At 37.9% G+C, this 21,029-nt stretch overlaps 1 protein-coding gene across 3 annotated transcripts in view; it reads left to right on the forward strand.

Moving 5' to 3' along the window:
* The window catches only part of CTNNB1 (catenin beta 1), a 41,276-nt gene that overhangs the window by 10,779 nt on the left and 9,468 nt on the right, over positions 1–21,029 (forward strand). For all 3 annotated transcript variants that reach the window (XM_086720518.1, XM_086720519.1, XM_086720520.1), the window contains exons 2-7: positions 17,365–17,425; positions 17,858–18,085; positions 18,300–18,553; positions 18,679–18,917; positions 19,006–19,207; positions 20,526–20,670. In XM_086720518.1, the coding sequence (XP_086576644.1) occupies positions 17,413–17,425; positions 17,858–18,085; positions 18,300–18,553; positions 18,679–18,917; positions 19,006–19,207; positions 20,526–20,670 (1,081 nt within the window). In that variant the 5' untranslated portion in view covers positions 17,365–17,412. The remainder of the gene's footprint in view (positions 1–17,364; positions 17,426–17,857; positions 18,086–18,299; positions 18,554–18,678; positions 18,918–19,005; positions 19,208–20,525; positions 20,671–21,029) is intronic.

Genomic DNA, 21,029 nt, shown 5'->3' on the forward strand with positions numbered 1-21,029 from the left:
GATTTTTTAATGTTTATTTTTATTTTTGAGAGAGAGAGAGAGAGAGAGCGCCAGGTACTCAGACTTCTAATCATATTGTTCTTTTTCATTTTTTGGTGTTTATTTATTTTGAGAGAGAGACAGAGACAGAGAACTGCCAGCAGGCTCCATGCCGTCAAAGCAGAGTGCAACACAGGGCTCGAACCCATGAATGGCGAGGTCATGATGTGAGCGGAAATCAGGAGTCGCACGCCTAACTGACTGAGCCTCCCAGGCAGCCCTAACCATATTGTTCTTGACTCCTGTTTCTCTAACACTCAGTATGGAAACCCTGTCTGTAAATCCTGTCTTTTCTCCCTTTAACAATATCTAAAATCTAACCATTTCTAACCATAGCAGTACCGTTGTCATCATTTGCCTGGGTTACTGCAAAGGCTTCCTAACTGGTCTCCCTACTTACACCTCTGTTCTTCTAAAATATGTCTTCAACACAGCAGCCAGAGGTAACCCTTACAAAGCAGTAGATATGTAACTTTTCTGTTCAGAAACCTCCAGGTGCTTACCCAGTAAAAGCACAAATCCCTCCGTGTCTACACTCTCTTTATCACTTACTACTTTTGTCTTCTTTATCTGTTGCAGGCTGTTATGTTTTTCCTCCAACTGGTCAAGCATGATCCCATATCATGGCTCACTTCCTCATCTCCTTCAGGCTTTTTCTTGCTATGCTGTCTAAAATCACAGTCCTTCCCCATCTTCCTATCTCCTTTCTTGCTTTATGTTTCTCCATAGCCCTTGTCACTCTCTAACATAATATTTTGGTTTTTTTGATTGTTTGTTTTCTTTTTTCTTAGCCTACTAGAATGTAAACTCCAGAAAGACAGGGATTTTTGTCTGTGTCCTTCACTGCTTTCTTCCTCCCAGTGCCTAGAGTCATACTACATAATAGATGATCAGTAAGTATGTGTTGAGTGAATCTTATCATCTCATTTAGATCATTCCCAGTAGCATACAGGTATATTCCAGACATTTGCAGAGATGGTTCCTTCTTGTCATTTATGGCTCATGTTTATTTATTTTTTTTTTTTTTAAATTTTTTTTTCAACGTTTATTTATTTTTGGGACAGAGAGAGACAGAGCATGAACGGGGGAGGGGCAGAGAGAGAGGGAGACACAGAATCAGAAACAGGCTCCAGGCTCCGAGCCATCAGCCGAGAGCCTGACGCGGGGCTCGAACTCACGGACCGCGAGATCGTGACCTGGCTGAAGTCGGACGCTTAACCGACTGCGTCACCCAGGCGCCCCTTATGGCTCATGTTTAGATACCACTTCTACGTTGAGGTCTTTTCTGTTCGCTCATTTTAATTTTATCATATTCTATTCTTTTATTTGGTTTGTGGCACTTAATTATACCCTGAAATAACATTGTTTGCTTGTTTGTTCTTTCTTCCTCTCCTGATCTTGTCCTGATTTTATATCTCTGGTGCTCAGAAGAATGTCTAGAAGTTATGGGTGCACAGTAAAGGTGTGTTGGCTGGGTGAATATTCTATAAATGACACCCTTTGTTTTCCTCCGGCTAAATCCCCATTTATTTCTCTGCTCTATTTCATGGTGTGTCCATACCCTATGGACATGTCTGCACTTTTCATCTCCCATTCCAGTTCATGCTCTGCTTTCATTATTTCAGCGAATATGCTCTGCTGAGCTCCTATTGGACCTGCATGTTGACCAACCATGTGGATACTTTTTAGCTTTAGTCTTGCTGGACCACCTAGCATTTGGTATTATGTATATATTTCTTCCTTCTGTAACACCTTCCTTCTACTCACCAGTAGAATTTTCTGTGGTGGTGGAAATGTTCTACATCTATGTTGCCCCGTGTGGTAGCCACCAGCTACATGTGGCTCTAGAGCATTTGAATATGGCAATATGAAAAACTAAATTTTTTATGAAAGTAAATGTAAATAACTGCATGTAACAAGTGGCTGCCATATTGGACAGTGCAGTTCTAGAAACATTCTCCTCTTTTTTCCTACATTGCACTAAACTTAGTATCACAACTTAATTGCTCAACCCAAATATGTAGGACTCTTCTTTAATTCCACTTATCCTACTTTAATTCCTCTCATTTATTAGAACTAGTCCATCAACAGTCTTATTGTTTCTACCTCCAAAGTATTTCTCCAGTGTAGCTATTTTTGTGCTTAGTGCTACGATCTGAGCTTAAGCTGCCACCACCTATTACCTGGACTATTTGCTATGGTTTCTTTACAGGTTCCCTTTTTTATTTCTTGTTCTCTTTCAGTTGTTTTCCCATATAACCAAAACCAGCTTTAAAAACTCCATGAGATCTTGTTATTAACCAGCTTATGACCTTTCGTGGACTTTCAGTGGCACTTAGGAAAAAGAAATGCATTCCTGAACCGAAGGCTAGACAGCCCTACACAATCTGGCTATTTTCAGCCTCATCTCATTGCATCCACTCTTTCCCACTATAATTGAACCACTCTGGTCTCAAGGTTTAGTTCTTAAAGTGATCGGGTCTTCATGACTCTGGGCTTCTGTACATGTTATTTCTTGTTTCTGGAATGTTTCTGCTCTGCTCCTTACATGCTGGCTCTTTTGCATCCTTCTTCAAGTCTCAGCTTGAAAATTACCTTCAAGAAGGCTTTGTCCACTCTAAAGCCTTCCATTTGTCCTTGTGTCATTCTACTCCCTTCTTCCACTTGTGACTTAGTTATATACACTTATCACTCTTTGTAATTGTTTATTCACTTATTGTTTCCCTTCCGGTCAAGGATGCAAGGACCGTATCTGCTTTAATTGCCACTGTATACCCAGAATCTATTACACGTCCTCGCGAGTAGCAGTTACATAAAAATTTGTTGAATAAATCTTTTTTTTTTAATATGAAATTTTTTGTCAAATTGGTTTCCATATAACACCCAGTGCTCATCCCAACAGGTACCCTCCTCAATGCCCATCACCCACCCTTCTCTCCCTCCCACCACCCATCAACCCTCAGTTCTCAGTTTTTAAGAGTCTCTTATGTTTTGGCTCCCTCCCTCTCTAACCCTTTTTTTTTTTCCTTCCCCTCACCCATGGTCTTCTGTTAAGTTTCTCAGGATCCACATAAGAGTAAAAACATGTGGTATCTGTCTTTCTCTGTATGACTTATTTCACTTAGCATCACACTCTCCATTTCCATCCACGTTGCTACAAAAGGCCATATTTCATTCTTTCTCATTGCCACGTAGTATTTCATTGTGCATATAAACCACAATTTCTTTATCTATTCATTAGTTGATGGACATTAAGTCTCTTTCCATAATTTGGCTATTGTTGAAAGTGCTGCTATAAACATTGGGGTACAAGTGCCCCTATGCATCAGCACTCAATAAATGAAATGTATGCATACGTTGTATTCATGCCCTTGGTATTGCTATGTCCTTGAACTGTTGAGTAAATGAAGGAATTGTGGGAAAACTTGTGAAACAAAATCTTGATTGACAAATTGGCAAATTGAGAAAACAAAAAACAATATGCCAATGAGACATTGATATATACCTCCAGGTTATGACTCATTTTATTGGTGTATTTTTGGACTTCGAACAGATTTAGAGCTATTATTCCTTGAAGGTTTTTTGTATTGAGATAATGAAAGTAGTCACATTTTGAAAATAAAAGCTTTCTAGCTCACTCTACCTTTTGTAATATTCTGCTATTCTTTCTAAATATAAGAGAGCCTCATGATTATGAAACTTGTTAATATGGTAAAGCTGTCAAAGGCAGCAAAAATGTCCTTCTGTTTGGGAGAGTAACATAAACTTGACATGTATGGTGGGGTATTGAAGGTTGCTAAAAGATTAAGTAATTAGAATCTGTAGTGTCTTAATGAATAGATGCTTCTTTAGGAGCTGGTCCTGGGGTTGCTCTGTGGAGTCACATTTGTTTTAATTTAATTTAATTTGAGTTACTGACTAATGTTATATATATAAAACATTATACATATAACATTGTTATGCATGTAACAGCATGTTATATATAATAGAATTGGATCATATTATTTGTCTATAGCTGTAGCCCTTCTTTGGGGGTATCAGTGTCAGCAACATGTATGACACTTCAAACAAATTAAAAATTGCAATGCCAGCGTCCTATCCCAGTTCTACTGGGATAGAGAACCATGGGGATGGAGCAGAGTCCTCTTGTTTTTTAAATTTCCAGGTAAGAACCATTGGAAGGATCTGGTAGTCAGTTTAAAGGGTCCTTCAAACAAAGTTGGAGATCTTTATAGTAAAAAAAGATTTTTAAAGGTATGCATATATTGAGGCTTAATTCTGGTTTAGTCCATACCCAGTCTTAATGGCCTAAATTGGTTTTCCCAAATAAATGGTCTTGTTGTGGCTTTCATATGTCATTTGGTCCAGTTTTGTTTTTTACACAACCTGTTTCTGAAGATACAGGCAAAAACTGTGTGTGACCTCTCAAGTAACCTGTTAGCTCACTTAAAAACCCTTTCTGTTATGGGTCTTCACATTTAGGTTTAATGTACTTAATTAAAATGTAAACTCACTTGCCTTTGGTTTGTTGCCAGTGAAAGTATGTAATGAATAAATGAGGGGATGGTCAACTTCTGTCCTCCACGTGTTTCTGTATGGCCTGAGAACTAAGAATACGTTTTATATTTTTTAATGACTGATTAAAAAGTCAAGGATAAGATCTCTTGACATGTGAAATTATGGGAAATAGCAGATTTGCAATTTCCAGGAGTAAAGTTTTATTCAAGTACAGCCATGCTTGTTCATGTGCATGTTGTCTGTGGTTGCTTTCACACTACAAGAGAATTGAGTAGCTGTGACAAAGTTTTTTATTTTAATTTTTATTGTTGAAGTATAGTTGACACACAGTGTTGTATTAGTTTCGTGTGTACCACGTAGTGACTTGACTGCTCATCATGATAAACAGTTGCCACTTATCACTATACAGTGCTATTACAATATTATTGACTGTGTTCCCAATGTCGTATTTTTCATCTCTGTGATGTATTTATCTTATGATTGGGAGTTTGTACCTCTGAATCCCCTTCACCTATTTCACCCATTCCCCCACCTCTTCACCCATACAGCAACCACTAGTTCTCTGTATTTATGAGTCTTTCTGGCTTTTTGTTCTTTTTTTTTTTTTTTTTAGATTCCACATACAAGTGAAATCATATGGTATTTATTTTTCTTTATCTGACTTCACTTAGCATAATAATACCCTCTAGGGCCCTCCATGTTGTCATGAATGGCAAGATTCCTTTTTTTTTTTTTTTTTTTTTTAAGTGGCTGAGTGGTATCCCATTGTGTATATGTATACCACATCTTCTTTATCCATTCATCTGTGGATGAACATTTAGGTTGCTTCCATATCTTGGCTATTATAAATAATGCTGCAGTAAACATGGGGTGCATATATCTTTTCCAATTAGTGTTTTTGGGTTTTTTTGGGTACACACCTAGTTGTGGAGTTACTGGATCATATAGTATTTCTATTTTTCATTTTTTGAGGAACCTCCATACTGTTTTCTACAGTGGTTCCACCAATTTCCACTCTCACTGACAGTGCACAAGGATTCTCTTTTCTCCACATCCTTGCTAGCTCTTGTTATTTCTTGTCATTTTGATATTAGCCATTCTGAGTTGTGTGAGGTGATATCACATTGTGGTTTTGATTTGCATTTCCCTGATGATTAGTGGTGTTGAGCATCTTTTCATGTGTCTTTTGGCCATCTATAGGTCTTCTTTTGAAAAATGTTTATTCAGGTCCTCTGTCCAGTTTTAATTGGATTGTTTGGGTGTTTTGGTGTTGAGTTGTATAAGATGCTAACCCTTTATCAGTATATCATTTGCAGGTACCTTCTTCCATTCATTATGTTGCCTTTTCATTTTGTTGATGGTTTCCTTTGCTGTGCAGAGCTTTTTATTTTGGTGTACTCCCATCTTATGGCCCACAAAGCCTAAAGTAATTACTGTCTGGCCCTTTACAGAACAAGTTTGTTGACCTCTGTTTCAGATGAGATATGTTCTTTCATAAATGAATATTTCATGTTTTAAAGGAATTTAAGAAGTCTCATAGGTTATACATAATTGTTTGTTGGCTATCTAAGCCTTTGTATTACATTTTATTCTACTGTCTAGTTTTTGAACATCTTTCTTATTGGCACATTTAGTCTGCCAGATACCTAAAAGCTTATTACATGCTAAGCACTTTGGATACAGTGTGCAATTAAAGGGCCCCAGCCCTCACAGGGTTCACACATTGAACTTTTTTTCTTATTTTTTAAAGGTCTGTGTGCTGGTATGGTGGAAAAGGGAGACTCCTACAAGTGAAAAAGAGGAAGGTTATTGCTGAGGGATAGAAAGCATTGCATTAAATAAATTACTCCTAGAAGTCATTGACTCCCTGCCATTAATTCTTCCTATAGTCAGAGCCTAGAGATCAACATGTAGAAACTCTCTCGAAATAACTTCCATCTCCTTGGCATGATATACTCGTGTTTGATTGCATTTTCTTGTCAGCAGTAGTGCTGTCTGGCTAGGCACATAGTCAAAGTATGAAGTATATAGTGATTCACATCTTAGATTGATCTTTTTCTGTAGTCGCTGTTCAAAGAATATAGTTCTTTTTGTTAACCTTTCTCTTGAATTGATCTGTAACATTGTTAAATACTAATTGTCTTTAACTTTGGGGTGCGAGTGGGATATGTGATTTGATTAAAAGGGCACATGACTCTGAGCTTAAATGTAAGACCTGGATTTCAATTTTAACAGAGCAACTATACTCATATTAACGGCTGCTAGTCAGACTTTTAATCTAATAATTTGGGGAATGTTGTCTACTTACAAGGTTGCTGGGAAAATTCAATGAAATAACATTAGGCTCAGAACTAAAGTTACTAAGCATTTAATAATGGTACATTGTTAAATACATCAAGGGCAAAATTAGATGTTTACCTGATGTTACGAGGCTGCATCCTCAAATTATTCTGTAAAATATATTATTTAAAATGAGTCCACAAAACTTGGCGCATTACATTGTGATGCAGTTGATTCTTAGAATAGTACCACTTTAGTAGAACAAGAAATGAATGAAAATCTCTATGAAATTACTAAAAAATAGGAAAACTATTGATATAATTAAATAAAATGTTATTTGTCTAAGTATTTAAAAACTGCAGTGAGTTTGATCTCCTTGCTTTTGGAAAACATTATTATCCAAAGAATATGTCCTTTTTTTTTTTTTTTTTTAAGCAATTTGTTCTTGCCTTGAGGTCCTAAATGGTTGCTGAGAAGTTACCATCTTTCCTTTGCAGAAAGTCTATTTTATGGGCCACTTAGCTTTTATGCTTAGAAACATTTCCTTAATGCTGTGTATCACTGGTTAACACACATTGGGGCTAAATGATTTATTTTCTTGGAGACATATAATTATTTTAAAGCTTATTTATTTTGAAAGAGAGAGAGTACGTTGTGCGCGCACGTGCACGGGAGCAGAGGAGGGACAGAGAGAGAGGGAGGGAGGGAGAGCCTGATTCAGGGCTCCATCTCACAAAATCCATGAGCTGAAATAGGACGCTCAACCGACTGAGTCACCCAGGCACTGTGGAAAAGTATCATTTCTAATACTAATGTATTTTAAAAAAATTTTTTAATGTTTATTTTTGAGAGAGAGACAGTATGAGCTGGGGAAGACAGAGAGAGAGACAGAATCTGAAGCAGGCTCCAGGCTCTAAGCCCATGCGGGACTCAAACTCACAAGCTGTGAGATCATGACCTATGTGGAAGTCAGATGCTTAACTGACTGAGCTGCCCAGGTGCCCCAGATACGAATGTATTTTTTACATGCATTTAATTCTGGGAATGTATGCAAAAATGTCGTAAAATGTGCAAATGCTTTGCATATTAGATATGTGGGGTTTTTTTTCTGTGTCTTTCTTCATTCATTTTAAAGGCTACATAGTTATCCACTACTGCATCTCACCTGGATGATTTACCACTTACAGTAGCTTCCTTATTGGTGTCCCTGCTTTTCTTTGGCCCCTCACCATCTTTTTTTCCATACACACACTTAGAATGAACTCTGAAAAGACTACATCATAGTACATGTGTACCTCTAGTGGCTTCCTAGTGCACTTTGGATTTTATTTTATATCCTTGTTGATCTGGTCCTTTCTCTTTTCATAGTTCCCTGATTTCTTGTTACACTGGTGACTTTTTAGTACCTTTACCAAACAGCTCATACCTTCCTTTCCACTTTTTTTCTGCATGAAGTGTTCTGCCCCATCTTAAGCTGGCTGGTTCCTCCTCCTCTGCTCAAATGTTCCTGTCATCCCATGCTTACCTAGAATAGCCCTTCTCCACCATTCACTCTCTTCTCACCTTGTTTATTTCTTTCACAGAAGTTCTCTTTAAATTGTTTTGTTTTTATTGCTTAACTTTCTAGTAGCAGAATCCAGGCTTTACTGGATGTACGAGCTTGAGTCTCAGACTCTGGTATTCACTCTTTTTTTTTTTTTCCCAACGTTTTTTATTTATTTTTGGGACAGAGAGAGGCAGAGCATGAACAGGGGAGGGGCAGAGAGAGAGGGAGACACAGAATCGGAAACAGGCTCCAGGCTCCGAGCCATCAGCCCAGAGCCTGACGCGGGGCTCGAACTCACGGACCGCGAGATCGTGACCTGGCTGAAGTCAGACGCTTAACCGACTGCGCCACCCAGGCGCCCCTCTGATATTCACTCTTACTGCAATGCCAGTAACATGAAAGGTGTTACATGTTTGTTCGGCGAGTGGATAAATTATTGTTCATTCATTGCCTTGTTGATGAGCATTTGGGTAATTTCCAGTTTTTTTCTATGAATGCTTCATTGTGCAGACCTCTTGGCATTCTTCTGTGAATATTGCTACAAATTATGTTTCTATTATAAAAATGGAATTTTAAAGTCAGAGGTTATTTACACATATTTAATGGGTAGTGCCAACCTACCCTCCAGAAAGTTTCTGGTAGTTGAACTACAGTTGATTCTTGAATAATGTGGGGATTAGGGGCACCGGTTCCCATGTAGTCCCAAGTCTGCATAAAACTTTGACTCCTCCAAAACTTAATGGCTAGTAGCCTACTGTTGATAGAGAAAAAAGCCTTAGCAATAGCATAAACAGGATTAAAACATTTTTTTGTGTGTGTTGTATGTATTAAGTACTGTATCCTTACCATAAAGTAAGCTAGAGAAAAGAAAATGTTAAAATCATAAGGGAAAATACATTTATTATAGTACTGTACTATAAAAAAACAAAAATGTATACAAGAAACAAGTGTTGACCAGGATGTGGAGAAAAAGGAATCCTCTTACACTGTTGGTGGGAATGCAAATTGGTGCAGCCACTGTGGGAAACAGTATGGAGGTTTCTCAAAAAATTTGAAGTAGAATTACCCTGTGATCCAGTAATTCCACTACTGGATCTGTACCCAAAGAATACAGAAACACTAATTTGAAAAGATACATGCACCCTTACGTTTATTGCAGCATTATTTACAATACCTAAAGTATGGAAGCAGCCTAAGTGTCCATCGATAGATGAAGGATAAAGAAGATATAGTGGGTTGTGCATATGTATCTATACCTATACCTATACATCTATATTTATGTCAGATCCATAAGGATATAGAATAAAATCCAAAGTGCACTAGGAAGCCACTATAGGTGCGTGTACTATGATTTAGGCTTTTCAGAGTTCACTCTAGTGTGTGTTTGGAAAAAAAAAAGATGGTGAGGGGGCCAAAAGTATACACATACACACACACACACAGTGGAATATTATTTAACCATAACAAGGAATGAAGTCTTGCCATTTGCAACAACATGAACAGAGCCAGACAGCATGATGTTAAGTAAAATAAATCTGTCGAAGACAAGTAACATATGATTCCACTCATACGGAATTTAAAAAGCCAAACATGAGCAAAGGAAAAAAGAGAGGCAAAACAAGAAACACTCTTAACTGAGAACAAACTGAGGGTTGAATGGGAGGTGGGGGAGAGGAGAAAGTGGGTGATGGGCATTGAGGAGGGCACTTGTTGGGATCAGCATTGGGTGTTGTATGGAAACCAATTTGACAATAAATTATATTAAAAAAAGAAAAACAGACTCAACTATAAAGAACAAACTGATGGTTACCAAAGGGAGGTGCGTGCGTGGGGTTGAAATTGGGGATGGGAATTAAAGAATATACTTAATCATGATGAAAAAAAAAAATCACGTAAAGTGCAGCCACGCATTTCGAACCCTTGTTCCAGGGTCAACTGTATCGTCTTAGCAGTCGATATTATTAATCTTTTAAATCTGCTGGGCTGATACGCAAAAAATGAATGAGTTTAAATTCTTTTGTGTGTATTTATTGCTTACTTTGTATTTTTCCTTTGAAATGATGGTTTCTGCCCTTTCCCTGATGTTTTTTTTTATTGATTTGTCTTTAGTGCTCTGTGTACCAAGGATATTAGCCTTAACTAAGAAAACCAACAATATCTTTATATAGTACAAAACGATTTTCCAGCCAAGAAAAAAATAATTACATTTAATTTTGTATGTACTTTGTTTTTATTGTTGCTTTTATGCATGAGATCTTTTTGTGATTATGATTTTCTAACCTATTTGTACATAGGAAAGTAGTTTGTACATAATGGTCACTTTTTTTTAACAATTTAGTTTAACCGTGAACTGTTTTCTGTGCAGTATTATCACTGTGTAACTTAAAAGAGTTGTAAAAGTGTCTCTAGAATGTTAGTTAACAAAGAATGTCCTCAGTTTAAAAGGATTTCGCTAATCATCATTTTATGAACTTAAGAGGAACAGGATTTTCAGTTTCAAGATGTAGTGGAAACAGATCCTCCCACATAGCTGCAGTCTCTAGCCTTCTAAAATAGATTTGTAGCCTATTGAGCTACTGTGACTGCTGCCTCTTCAAGGAGACGGGAGTATTTTATCCTCACTTTTGGTACTTGAATTGTAAGGTTTAGCTGGTTTGACAGAAGTGTACATGAAACATTTGTGTCTTTTATGGATAGTTCCATTTTAATTGTTTGAAAAGGTACAAAGATTTTCTTATATTTTAAAATCATATTTGGGGTTTAAATTACTTTGCCTGAGATGCTGATGTAGAACTATTTCCTTATTTTATTTTCAATTATTCTTGCTACGCACAGTATAGAGAATAATGTAACAAACAGCCATGCACTCATGGGTGGCCTAGATATTAAGAGGTGTATGTAATTTTGCCGTATTTATTTTATCTTCAAAAAATGCAAAAGAGTTGAAGCCATCTTTAATACCCTTCTTTCTTGATTCCCTTTGTGCCCAGGTATTTAGAAGCTGGCATGTAATCTTTGTACTTTTACCACATAAACAGTATTAAACATTTCGTTTAACTTAGCTGGCATAAAGTTATATTTGGAAATTATAAAAATGTGCCTGTGTAGATAGATAAAGACTGTTTATTGTGTACTTTGAAATAACTGTGTTTTAAAATATCAGTGTTTTCAGTTGCTTAGAGTACTGTAGGCTGAAGAAAATTCATCTGCTTTTTGTAGTGACTTGATCTTAGAGTGAATAAAGTAAAAGTTTGTTTTAAAACATTCTCTTTTTTTTTTTTCTGGAGTATCAAGACTATTTTAGGATTATGTTATTGACCAGAGATTATGTATGAAGGTACTCATTGGTGACGGTAAGGATATATCATAAGTGTAAAGGATATTACCATTATCACATTATTTTAAGTAGTGAAATCATATTCTCAGACACACATGATAGGCCTAAATATGCTGTATCAGTGATTATTCAAGGAACTTCTTATATATAACATATACATGTTCCCTATGAAAATATAAAAGGACTACCTCTAGAATCTGGCAAGGGGCACATGAGTGGCTCAGTTGACTGAGCATCTGACTCTTGATTTTGGTTCAGGTCATAGTCTTGTGGTTTGTGAGTTTGAGCCCTGCATTGGACTCTGTGCTGACAGTGTGGAGCATGCTTGGGATTCTCTCTCTCTCTCTCTCTCTCTCTCTCTCTCTCTCAAAATTAAAAAAAAAAATTTTTTTTTTAAAGAATCTGGCAAGCCAAGAAGGCTGTACACGTGGCAAAAAAAGGTTTTTTTGAGTATTTAATCTCAGAATTTAGAGAAACTTACAGGGTGGGGTAATGTGTATATTACATGGGAGGACATAGCTGCTACAGGATGTCCTGAGGTAACAGTTGATGCTGCTCCGCCTCGGTAGGCTGGCCTCTCATACGGGGCCTTCTCTGAAAATTGTATCAGTTTATGCTCCATCAGTCTTTTGGAGCTGTGTATCAGAGGCCCTATAAGTTTTTGCCCTTTTAGCAGTCCTCATGTGGAAGGGAAGTGGAAGAAGCTAAAGAGAATTATTTATATGCAAACGTGTTTGTTCAGCATTGTTTGAGTAGCAAACTAAATGGGGGAGGACAAACTAAATATTCAAGAATGGGAGATTTAGCTAATTATAGTACAGATATATGATACAAATGAAAACACTTTTAGGCATCTACAATAAGGAATAAGGAGTTGATTTATATATATACATGCATATATATACATATATAGTGTCTACAGTAAGGAATAAGAAATTGATTTATGTGTGTGTGTGTGTGTATACCTTTTTTAAGTTTATTTCTGGGGGGCAGGAGGAAGGGGAAGAGAGGGAGAGAGAATCTCATACAGATTCTGCTCTGTCAACACAGAGCCTGATGCGTGGGGCTCGATCCCATGAACCGTGAGACAATGACCTGAGCTGAAATCAAGAATCAGACGCTTTACTGACTGAGCCACCCACACGTTTCTGATATTTATATTTTTATAATAAAAGCATACTTAATAGTAAATTTAATAAAATACCGAATATACCAAAATGTCATTAATTGTGGGAATGACAAAGAAAAATATTTTACACTAAGCATATATTATTTTATAGGTAGGGTAGAAGATAGAGAAGACCATAAAATGAAGGAAGGAAAGCGATCATTTGGGAAGTGTCCTAATTTTTCCCAGTTCATATTTCTTCCAATAGCCATTTTACACCTATGTATTTAAAGTAATAGCAAGGGCATCAATATTAGGAATTTTGGAGGAGCAAAAGTGTCACTAGATATTTATATTCTATTGACCAGTGTAGGGAAGACTCCTCTCAGAATATACACAGACACAGCTGAGGAGTAAAAGTAGAAAAGTAACTAGATTGAGTTGTGACTTAAAACTGGTAGTGATAAGGGGCGCCTGGGTGGCTCAGTGGGTTAAGTGTCCAACTTCAGCTCTGGTCATGATCTCAACCGCTTGTGGGTTCAAGCCCTGAGCCGGGCTGTGTGCTGACAGCTCAGAGCCTGGAACCTGCTTCAGATTCTGTGTCTCCCTCTCTCTGCCCCTCCCCTGCTCACGCTCTCTTTCTGTCAAAAATAAATAAATGTTAAAAAAAAAAAAAAACAAAACATTAGTGATAAATGAAAAGTGCCTAAACAGAAGATTTGAGGAGAGTATAAATTTTGTGAATGGCAAGATATTAGTAGTGACAAGAAAAATGCGTATGTATGTGCTTTTAGATTTACAAAACAAATTTTACTTAGAAATGTTTTTAATCCTTGAGGATTTTTTTTATAAGTTTATCATGCTCCTGAAATAGAGTTGGGTTTTCTTACTTTAAAACAGAGTAAGTGATTGGTTTTTGTTCCTTTAGTACAGGTTATTGGAAAGTGAATTGTTAGCATGAATGGCCAGTGTAAAACTGGTTTTATAATAGATCTGCTTTATTTTTATATAGCAAAGTTACTCCTAGTTAGTAATACTCAAATTTTATGAAATCTAGGGTAATTAAGATAATTTGTCCTAATAGGAACTGGAGAAGTAAACTTCAGCGTGAGACCTCTATCATGTCAAGAATTCTCACATCGACTTTGCCAGAAGGCCATTTAAAGTACACAGGGTGAAGTAGAGGCTCCAATTCACTCATTGTGAACTGGATGGAGTAGCAGCCAGTAAGGCTGATCTTCTGTAGTAATGTTTTGGTATGCAAGAAAATATCCTTACTTTTCATAGCCACCTGATGAACTACTACTAGTAATAATAATGTATATAGTTTACTTTAAAATTATTCTGTGGTTGGGCACAGATACTACCTGATGTTAACAGTTGTTAAGTATAGGTAATGTGGGTGTTCATTATACAGTTGTGTCTACTTTCCTGCATATTTGAAAATTTTCCTAATAAGAAAAAAGAAAAACCTAGAATGCTTAAGTAGTCCTATTAAAAAAGTTGAAGGAAAAATTACTCATAGTAACACTTTGGATAAGATATGGATCAGAATGGACTTTTCACCTAGATAGAAATTATTGTATATAAAGAGTGTATATTTTTTTCTAAGTCTTTACAGATTTTAAATCAGAAGTAGCAAGATAAATTTTGAGGTCTTTACAAATTATATAACTGGAAAGAATATATGTTTAACAAAAAGAAAAAATAAAAGGGTGCATGCGTCCATTACCTCACTAAACTGGATAAATTGGCGATTCTGGCAGCCCTCTTTCTTTGTCAAAGTACCACTTGGTGGGGATGAAGCTGGCAGGACACAGAGCATCCTAATGTATCTGTAGTTTGTGATCACTGCATTTGGGAACTTCTAGTACTTCATAACTTGTTAGCATTATCCTCCCTTTATCTTGAGTTGGTATTAATGGGCTTTTCCCCATTTTTGTTTCTCCTAATTCTTTTTGAAATGCCTATTAGTTGGCGCTCTGATCCCCTAGATGATCATCTTGTTTCTTCTATTTTGTATTTTGAATATCTTTCTCCTTTATGTTCTAGGAGTTTTTCTCAACTTTGGTTATCTAGTGAGCTTTTAATTTATTATCTCCAATCTTTATGAGGGTAGTAAATTGAAACATTCTGTTTCCTTCCCCCCACTCTTACCCCTATTTTAAAATCCTTTGTTTCTCTGGAGTCCGCGTTTTTTCTGTTACTTCTTTCTTGAACTTTTTCCTTTGCTCTTGAAGGCTTTTCAGATGTGTTTGGTAAGCTTTGGTTGATTGGGAGCTTTAGGATTGGACCCCTAATGATTGACAGGGTGTAGTGGAAGGAGCCAATCCTTGGGCTGAAAGTTCTGTCCAGAAGAAGAATGAGGAAGGCTTTCCTTTTGGGCAGGACTCTGGCCTAGATTTCTTTGGACAGTATATTCAGTTTCTTTAGTGAATAGTTCTCATAGTTTTGGTAAATTTGGATTCATCTGCAGTGTAATGTAGGAGGTGAGTTGATATATACTGTTGCTTATGTAGATCCCCATTTTCATTCCTATTTTTTACTTCTCAACCTGCTGGATTGATACTTGGCCTCCTTTATGACGTAGGATTGTAGACTCACTGTTATGTATGCTGCATAAATTTTAAAGTATATAAAAATAATAGTATTGAGGAATCCTCAACATACAAATAGATATTGTAAGTTTGGAGTATGAACTTGCTTTTTCCGTAAAATCATTATAAATTGTGGTCAAACTACAGGTCATCCCATATAAACAGATTTTACACAGTAACATGGCTAAAATTTTGCCTTTGCATCAACAACAAGGAAACAATACTGTAAATATTTTTTTCCTTGAAGGCCATGTACACTTGAACGTTGAACAACACTGACCCCCTACACAGTCAAAAATCTGTGAATAACTTTTGACTTGCCAAAAACTTAACTACTGGTAGTAGCTTTTTGTTGGACCAGAAGCCTTACCAGTAACTATACAGCTGATTTACACATATTTTGTATGTGTATTATAGTGACTAGTTGGTTTCTGAGCCCTGTGGCATTGGCCAAAGGAAGAGCCCAATGTAGAACTTGTTTTAAGTTGCCTTTCTCGGAAATAAACCGGAAACTGGAGTGGAGAACTCAGTTTCCAGAGAGGTGGAAAAATGGAAGCTAAAACACAGCATCAGTGAACAGAAACCTTGGGTATTTCTCAGTGTGGTCTGTAGATCGCTTGTGCATCCTAGAATATTCATTAAAAATTCAGGTTTCTGTGCCCCACTCTAGTCCTATTGAATCAAAACATTGAACACACATAATCCTGCTTAGTATCTTAAAAGATTCATATTGACAGGAATCACCTTCATTTTCTGTCCTTCATTTTGCCTTGTACAAAGATTGTCAGTTGTTTCTACCGTGGAACTAACACAGTTGTATCCACAGCTCTTGTCATCTTTACGTGTCAAGTGACCTTTGTGGTTATAAAAATCTAGTACTGGAAGAGCAATTTTAGGAATAATTAACACATGCTTCCTTTACATAGAGCAAATAGGACTTTAGACTGTAGTTTCCAACTTTCATTAAACATATTTAAACTCTGTTTTACGGTGATAGAATACACAGGTCACACGTAAATATTTTAGTCCATGTCTTCACGTGTTGGTAAACCATTATGTTAATTTGTAGTGCAAGATAAACTTGTTTAGGGGAATACTGTGTAGTAAAGGAAGTTTTGTTATTAGGAATATCTAGTGGCCATGAGCCTTCAAACGGTTCTCATTTGCAATTAGTTTCCTATGTGATTCAGTGTTTTCCTGAATGTTACACAGTAAAGCCAAAATGCAAAGATGCTAAGATTTTTATGTATATGATTTTTTCATACTGATAAAACATTACTCCAGTGAGTAATACTTCTGTTTATAATACATCATTGCTATAAATTTGAACTAGAAAAAATTTACTAAAAAGATTCTTTTTGTGTTGCAAACTTTCATTTGAAAAGTAATTTTACTTCTTAGTAAAAGATCTAAAATCCAGTGTTCTGATCCATTTGCTTTATAAAGGTATTTTATATGGCATTGTATTGTATCAGTAAAGAAAAACCATTTAATGAAAATATGGTCTTTTTTAAAACCACTGTCCAAAAAGATCTACGAGTTTTTCAGTGAAAGAAGTTAAAAAGGGAGAACGCTTTTGGGAACTCAAGGAGGAATTGATTTTGAATACTTTTTTTTCCCCACCTTGGCTTTCACTATAAATTTTCTTCATCTGCATCAATAATTGTGCTTTTTGACATCCTGAATAACTATAATTTGTATTCCTACTTAAAAAGAGGTGCTTGTTAAAGAGGAGTTTTTACTTGGAGTTTTCACCAATGATGGAGCTGTGGTTGAGGTGTATAGAGGAGACCGTGGGGTTTGGGTTTCACGATCACATGGTAAAAGGGGTTGCGGCTATTTATGGATGTGGTCCGTAGTATTTATCAGCCCATCGTAGTGGCTTAAAGACTAAAAACAAGCAAATTTTAAATCCTAATGACTTGATTAACTCTTTTAGGGTATCTGAAGCACACCATACACCGGTTTTGAAAATCCTGTGTGGGCAATGGCTACCCAAGGTTTGTATCACAAGTCTTTAGTTACTGAATTGGGGCTCTGCTTCATTGCCATTAACCCAGTCTGGCTCAGATCCCCCTGCTTTACTCTCTCCCTGCTTACTTGTCAGGCTACCTTTTGCTCCATTTTCTGCTCACTCCTCCTAATGGCTTGGTGAAATAGCAAACAAGCCACCAGCAGGAATCTAGTCTGGATGACTGCTTCTGGAGCCTGGATGCAGTACCATTCTTCCACTAATTCAGTGAGTAACTGTTAGGTGGTTCCCTAAGAGTGTAGATATTTCCTCACTGAGCTAATCCTGGCTATCATTGTTATTCTTGGCTGTCTTCCACATTTGACTATTTCTAACAATATTTCAGTGGGTCGTATCCCAAATTTTTTAATGAAGATAACATTTCCTTGGCAGTAATGCGAATGCTGTTGGATTTTTCTAGCTGATCTGATGGAACTGGACATGGCCATGGAGCCAGACAGAAAAGCAGCTGTCAGTCACTGGCAGCAACAGTCTTACCTGGACTCTGGAATCCATTCTGGCGCCACCACCACAGCCCCTTCTCTGAGTGGTAAAGGCAATCCTGAGGAAGAGGATGTGGATACCACCCAAGTCCTGTACGAGTGGGAACAGGGGTTTTCTCAGTCCTTCACTCAAGAACAAGTGGCTGGTAAGGGTGATAAATGACTGCCTTACTGAAAGTCAGAATGCAGTTTTGAGAATTCTTCTTACAGAAGTTGGTGTGTAACAGTTTAAGTGGTGTCAAGAAAGGGGGGCAGTGGCAGTGTTACCTTCAGGTAACATTTCGGTAATACGTTTGGTGTAGCACGTGTTCAGCACAATGCTGAATTGGGAATAACGGGTGTTGAATTTATCTTTTCCAGATATTGATGGTCAGTATGCGATGACGCGAGCTCAGAGAGTGCGAGCTGCTATGTTCCCTGAGACTTTAGACGAGGGCATGCAGATCCCATCCACACAGTTCGATGCTGCTCACCCTACTAACGTCCAGCGTTTGGCTGAACCATCACAGATGCTGAAACACGCAGTTGTAAATTTGATTAACTATCAAGATGATGCAGAACTTGCCACACGTGCAATCCCCGAACTGACAAAACTGCTAAACGATGAGGACCAGGTCAGTAATGACGAGGCTGGCTCGCGATCTGCTTTGAAGGAAACTCTCCAGGAAGGAGCCTCAAAATAGCCATCCGGTATCAGTATTGAAAACCAATGATGTCTCTTAATTCCCGTACGTTATAGGTGGTGGTTAATAAGGCTGCAGTTATGGTCCATCAGCTTTCGAAAAAGGAAGCTTCCAGACACGCCATCATGCGTTCTCCTCAGATGGTGTCTGCCATCGTACGCACCATGCAGAATACGAACGACGTGGAGACAGCTCGCTGTACTGCTGGCACCTTGCACAATCTTTCTCATCATCGTGAGGGCTTGCTGGCCATCTTTAAGTCTGGGGGCATTCCCGCCCTGGTGAAGATGCTTGGGTAAGAAAACATGGTCAGAAGGCTCACAGCTAAGAAGGAGAAGAATGCCATCACTGCATTTCTGATGTGGCTTTTTTCTTCTTCCCAGGTCACCAGTGGATTCTGTATTATTTTATGCCATTACAACTCTCCACAACCTTTTATTGCATCAAGAAGGAGCTAAAATGGCAGTGCGTTTAGCTGGTGGGCTGCAGAAAATGGTTGCCTTGCTCAACAAAACAAATGTTAAATTCTTGGCTATTACGACAGACTGCCTTCAGATTTTAGCTTACGGCAACCAAGAAAGCAAGGTAAAAGAATTTTTCTGAATGTGGTTGTCATGGAGCATTGGGAACCCCAATGTCATGTCCTTCTGTGGACTCTAGCAAATTCTTTGTATGCCTCACCCTTTGTGTGTATCCTTAAAAAAAAAGTTGGACATCTCTTTTTCTATAAACTTTTGTATGTATCAAGCTAGGTGTTGGGGATATAGTGGGCAAACTCCTCTCAGAACTTCCATTCTTAGGTGGGAGATAGGCACTGAAATGATATAATTACTATTTAACTCGTGAGTTTGGAGGAAGTAAAGGAGCAATGAGAGCATATAAGTGAACCAAACCCTGTTTTGAAAGTTCAGGGAGACCTGTTGGAGGAAGCGATAGGTTGCGTTCAGGTCTTAAGGGTGAGGAGAGATCGACTAGGTGAAGATTAGAGGAAATGGCACCTTTGAAAGCCCTACAGAGGGAGAAGAGTGATGAGTTTTGGAAATTCAAGAGATACAAAGAGTAAAGAAGGGGCACCCAAGTGGCTCAGTTGGTTAAGCGTCTGACTCTAGGTTTCGTCTCAGGTCATGATCTCCTAGTTCGTGAGATTGAGCCCTGAGTTTGGCTCTGTGCTGACAGCATGGGGCCTGCTTGGGATTCTCTCTCACTCTGCCCATCTCCCACTTGAATGTGCTCGCTCTCTTCTCTGTCCCTTAAAATAAATAAACTTAGAAACAATAGTAAAGAAGAGGAAAGGTTTGAGTTGAGATTATTGAGCTCAGCAGGGCAGGTCCTGCAGGACCTTGTAGAATATGTTAAAAGAGTAATGACTAAATGCAGTCAGTTTTAGCAAGGTATGAGCTGATGAGATTTGTGTTTAGAAAATCAGGATAGTTTGGAGGTGGGAATATGGAGGGAAGTAAAGGGCAAGAAGGAATGATTTTTTGATGATACCTCATTTTAAGGTGAAAACAGCCAAGAGCCAAAGGATTAGGAGTTTTAAGTGCCCGTTCTGGTTCACATTTTTAACAACTCCGCTTTGATACAACAATAATATCTGGGCATTACTGTCGCACACCAGCGTGGTTTCTGTTGTTTTGTTTTGTTCTGATCAGTGTGGGAGGAAGAAAATTGGGGCAGAGTTGATCTATTCTTGGAAGTATTGGGATACCTGAATTTGAGTGGAATCCTGTAGAAGGAGGGGGTAAATGGGGCCCCAGTGTGGGAATCTGGATAATGGGGTCTGGGAATACATTTAGATCAGTGGCAAGCTGGCTGACATGCTTGTTTAATAAAAATAGGTTGGTTGTTTTCTTGGGCATATGATGACAATTTTGTGATTAACAGTATATACGTGTCTTTCTAGCTGATCATTCTGGCTAGTGGTGGACCTCAAGCTTTAGTAAATATAATGAGGACCTACACTTACGAGAAACTACTGTGGACCACAAGCAGAGTACTGAAGGTGCTGTCTGTCTGCTCTAGTAATAAACCAGCTATTGTAGAAGCCGGTAAGTATTCTCAGTCTCGTGTGCAACATCTGGCAGTTCTAATTTGATTACTTGTTTTAGGAAAAGGGTAATACAACTTGACCTTAATGGGCTGAAACTAGACGGTTCTATTCAGTCTGCAGCCAAGACCGCATTTAAAGTGTATGTGTTGCTTAACACCTGCACTGGTGCTGTTTAAGCCTAGGCCAGTTTAGGCAGAGTTGTTATTACCCATCAAAAATGATGGCTAATACTTGGTAGTTTCTGTTGTGCATGTTGGTAGCAAAGGAGAGGAATTGGTGGACCAGCCACAGCCTTTTGTTTTTTTATCATGAGGATACAGTTACTCTGCAACTACCCAGCATCAGTTCTTTCCGTAA

Source organism: Puma concolor, chromosome C2, assembly GCF_028749965.1.
Source record: "Puma concolor isolate L17-30 chromosome C2, mPumCon1.1.hap2, whole genome shotgun sequence".
NCBI classification, from domain to species: domain Eukaryota; kingdom Metazoa; phylum Chordata; class Mammalia; order Carnivora; family Felidae; genus Puma; species Puma concolor.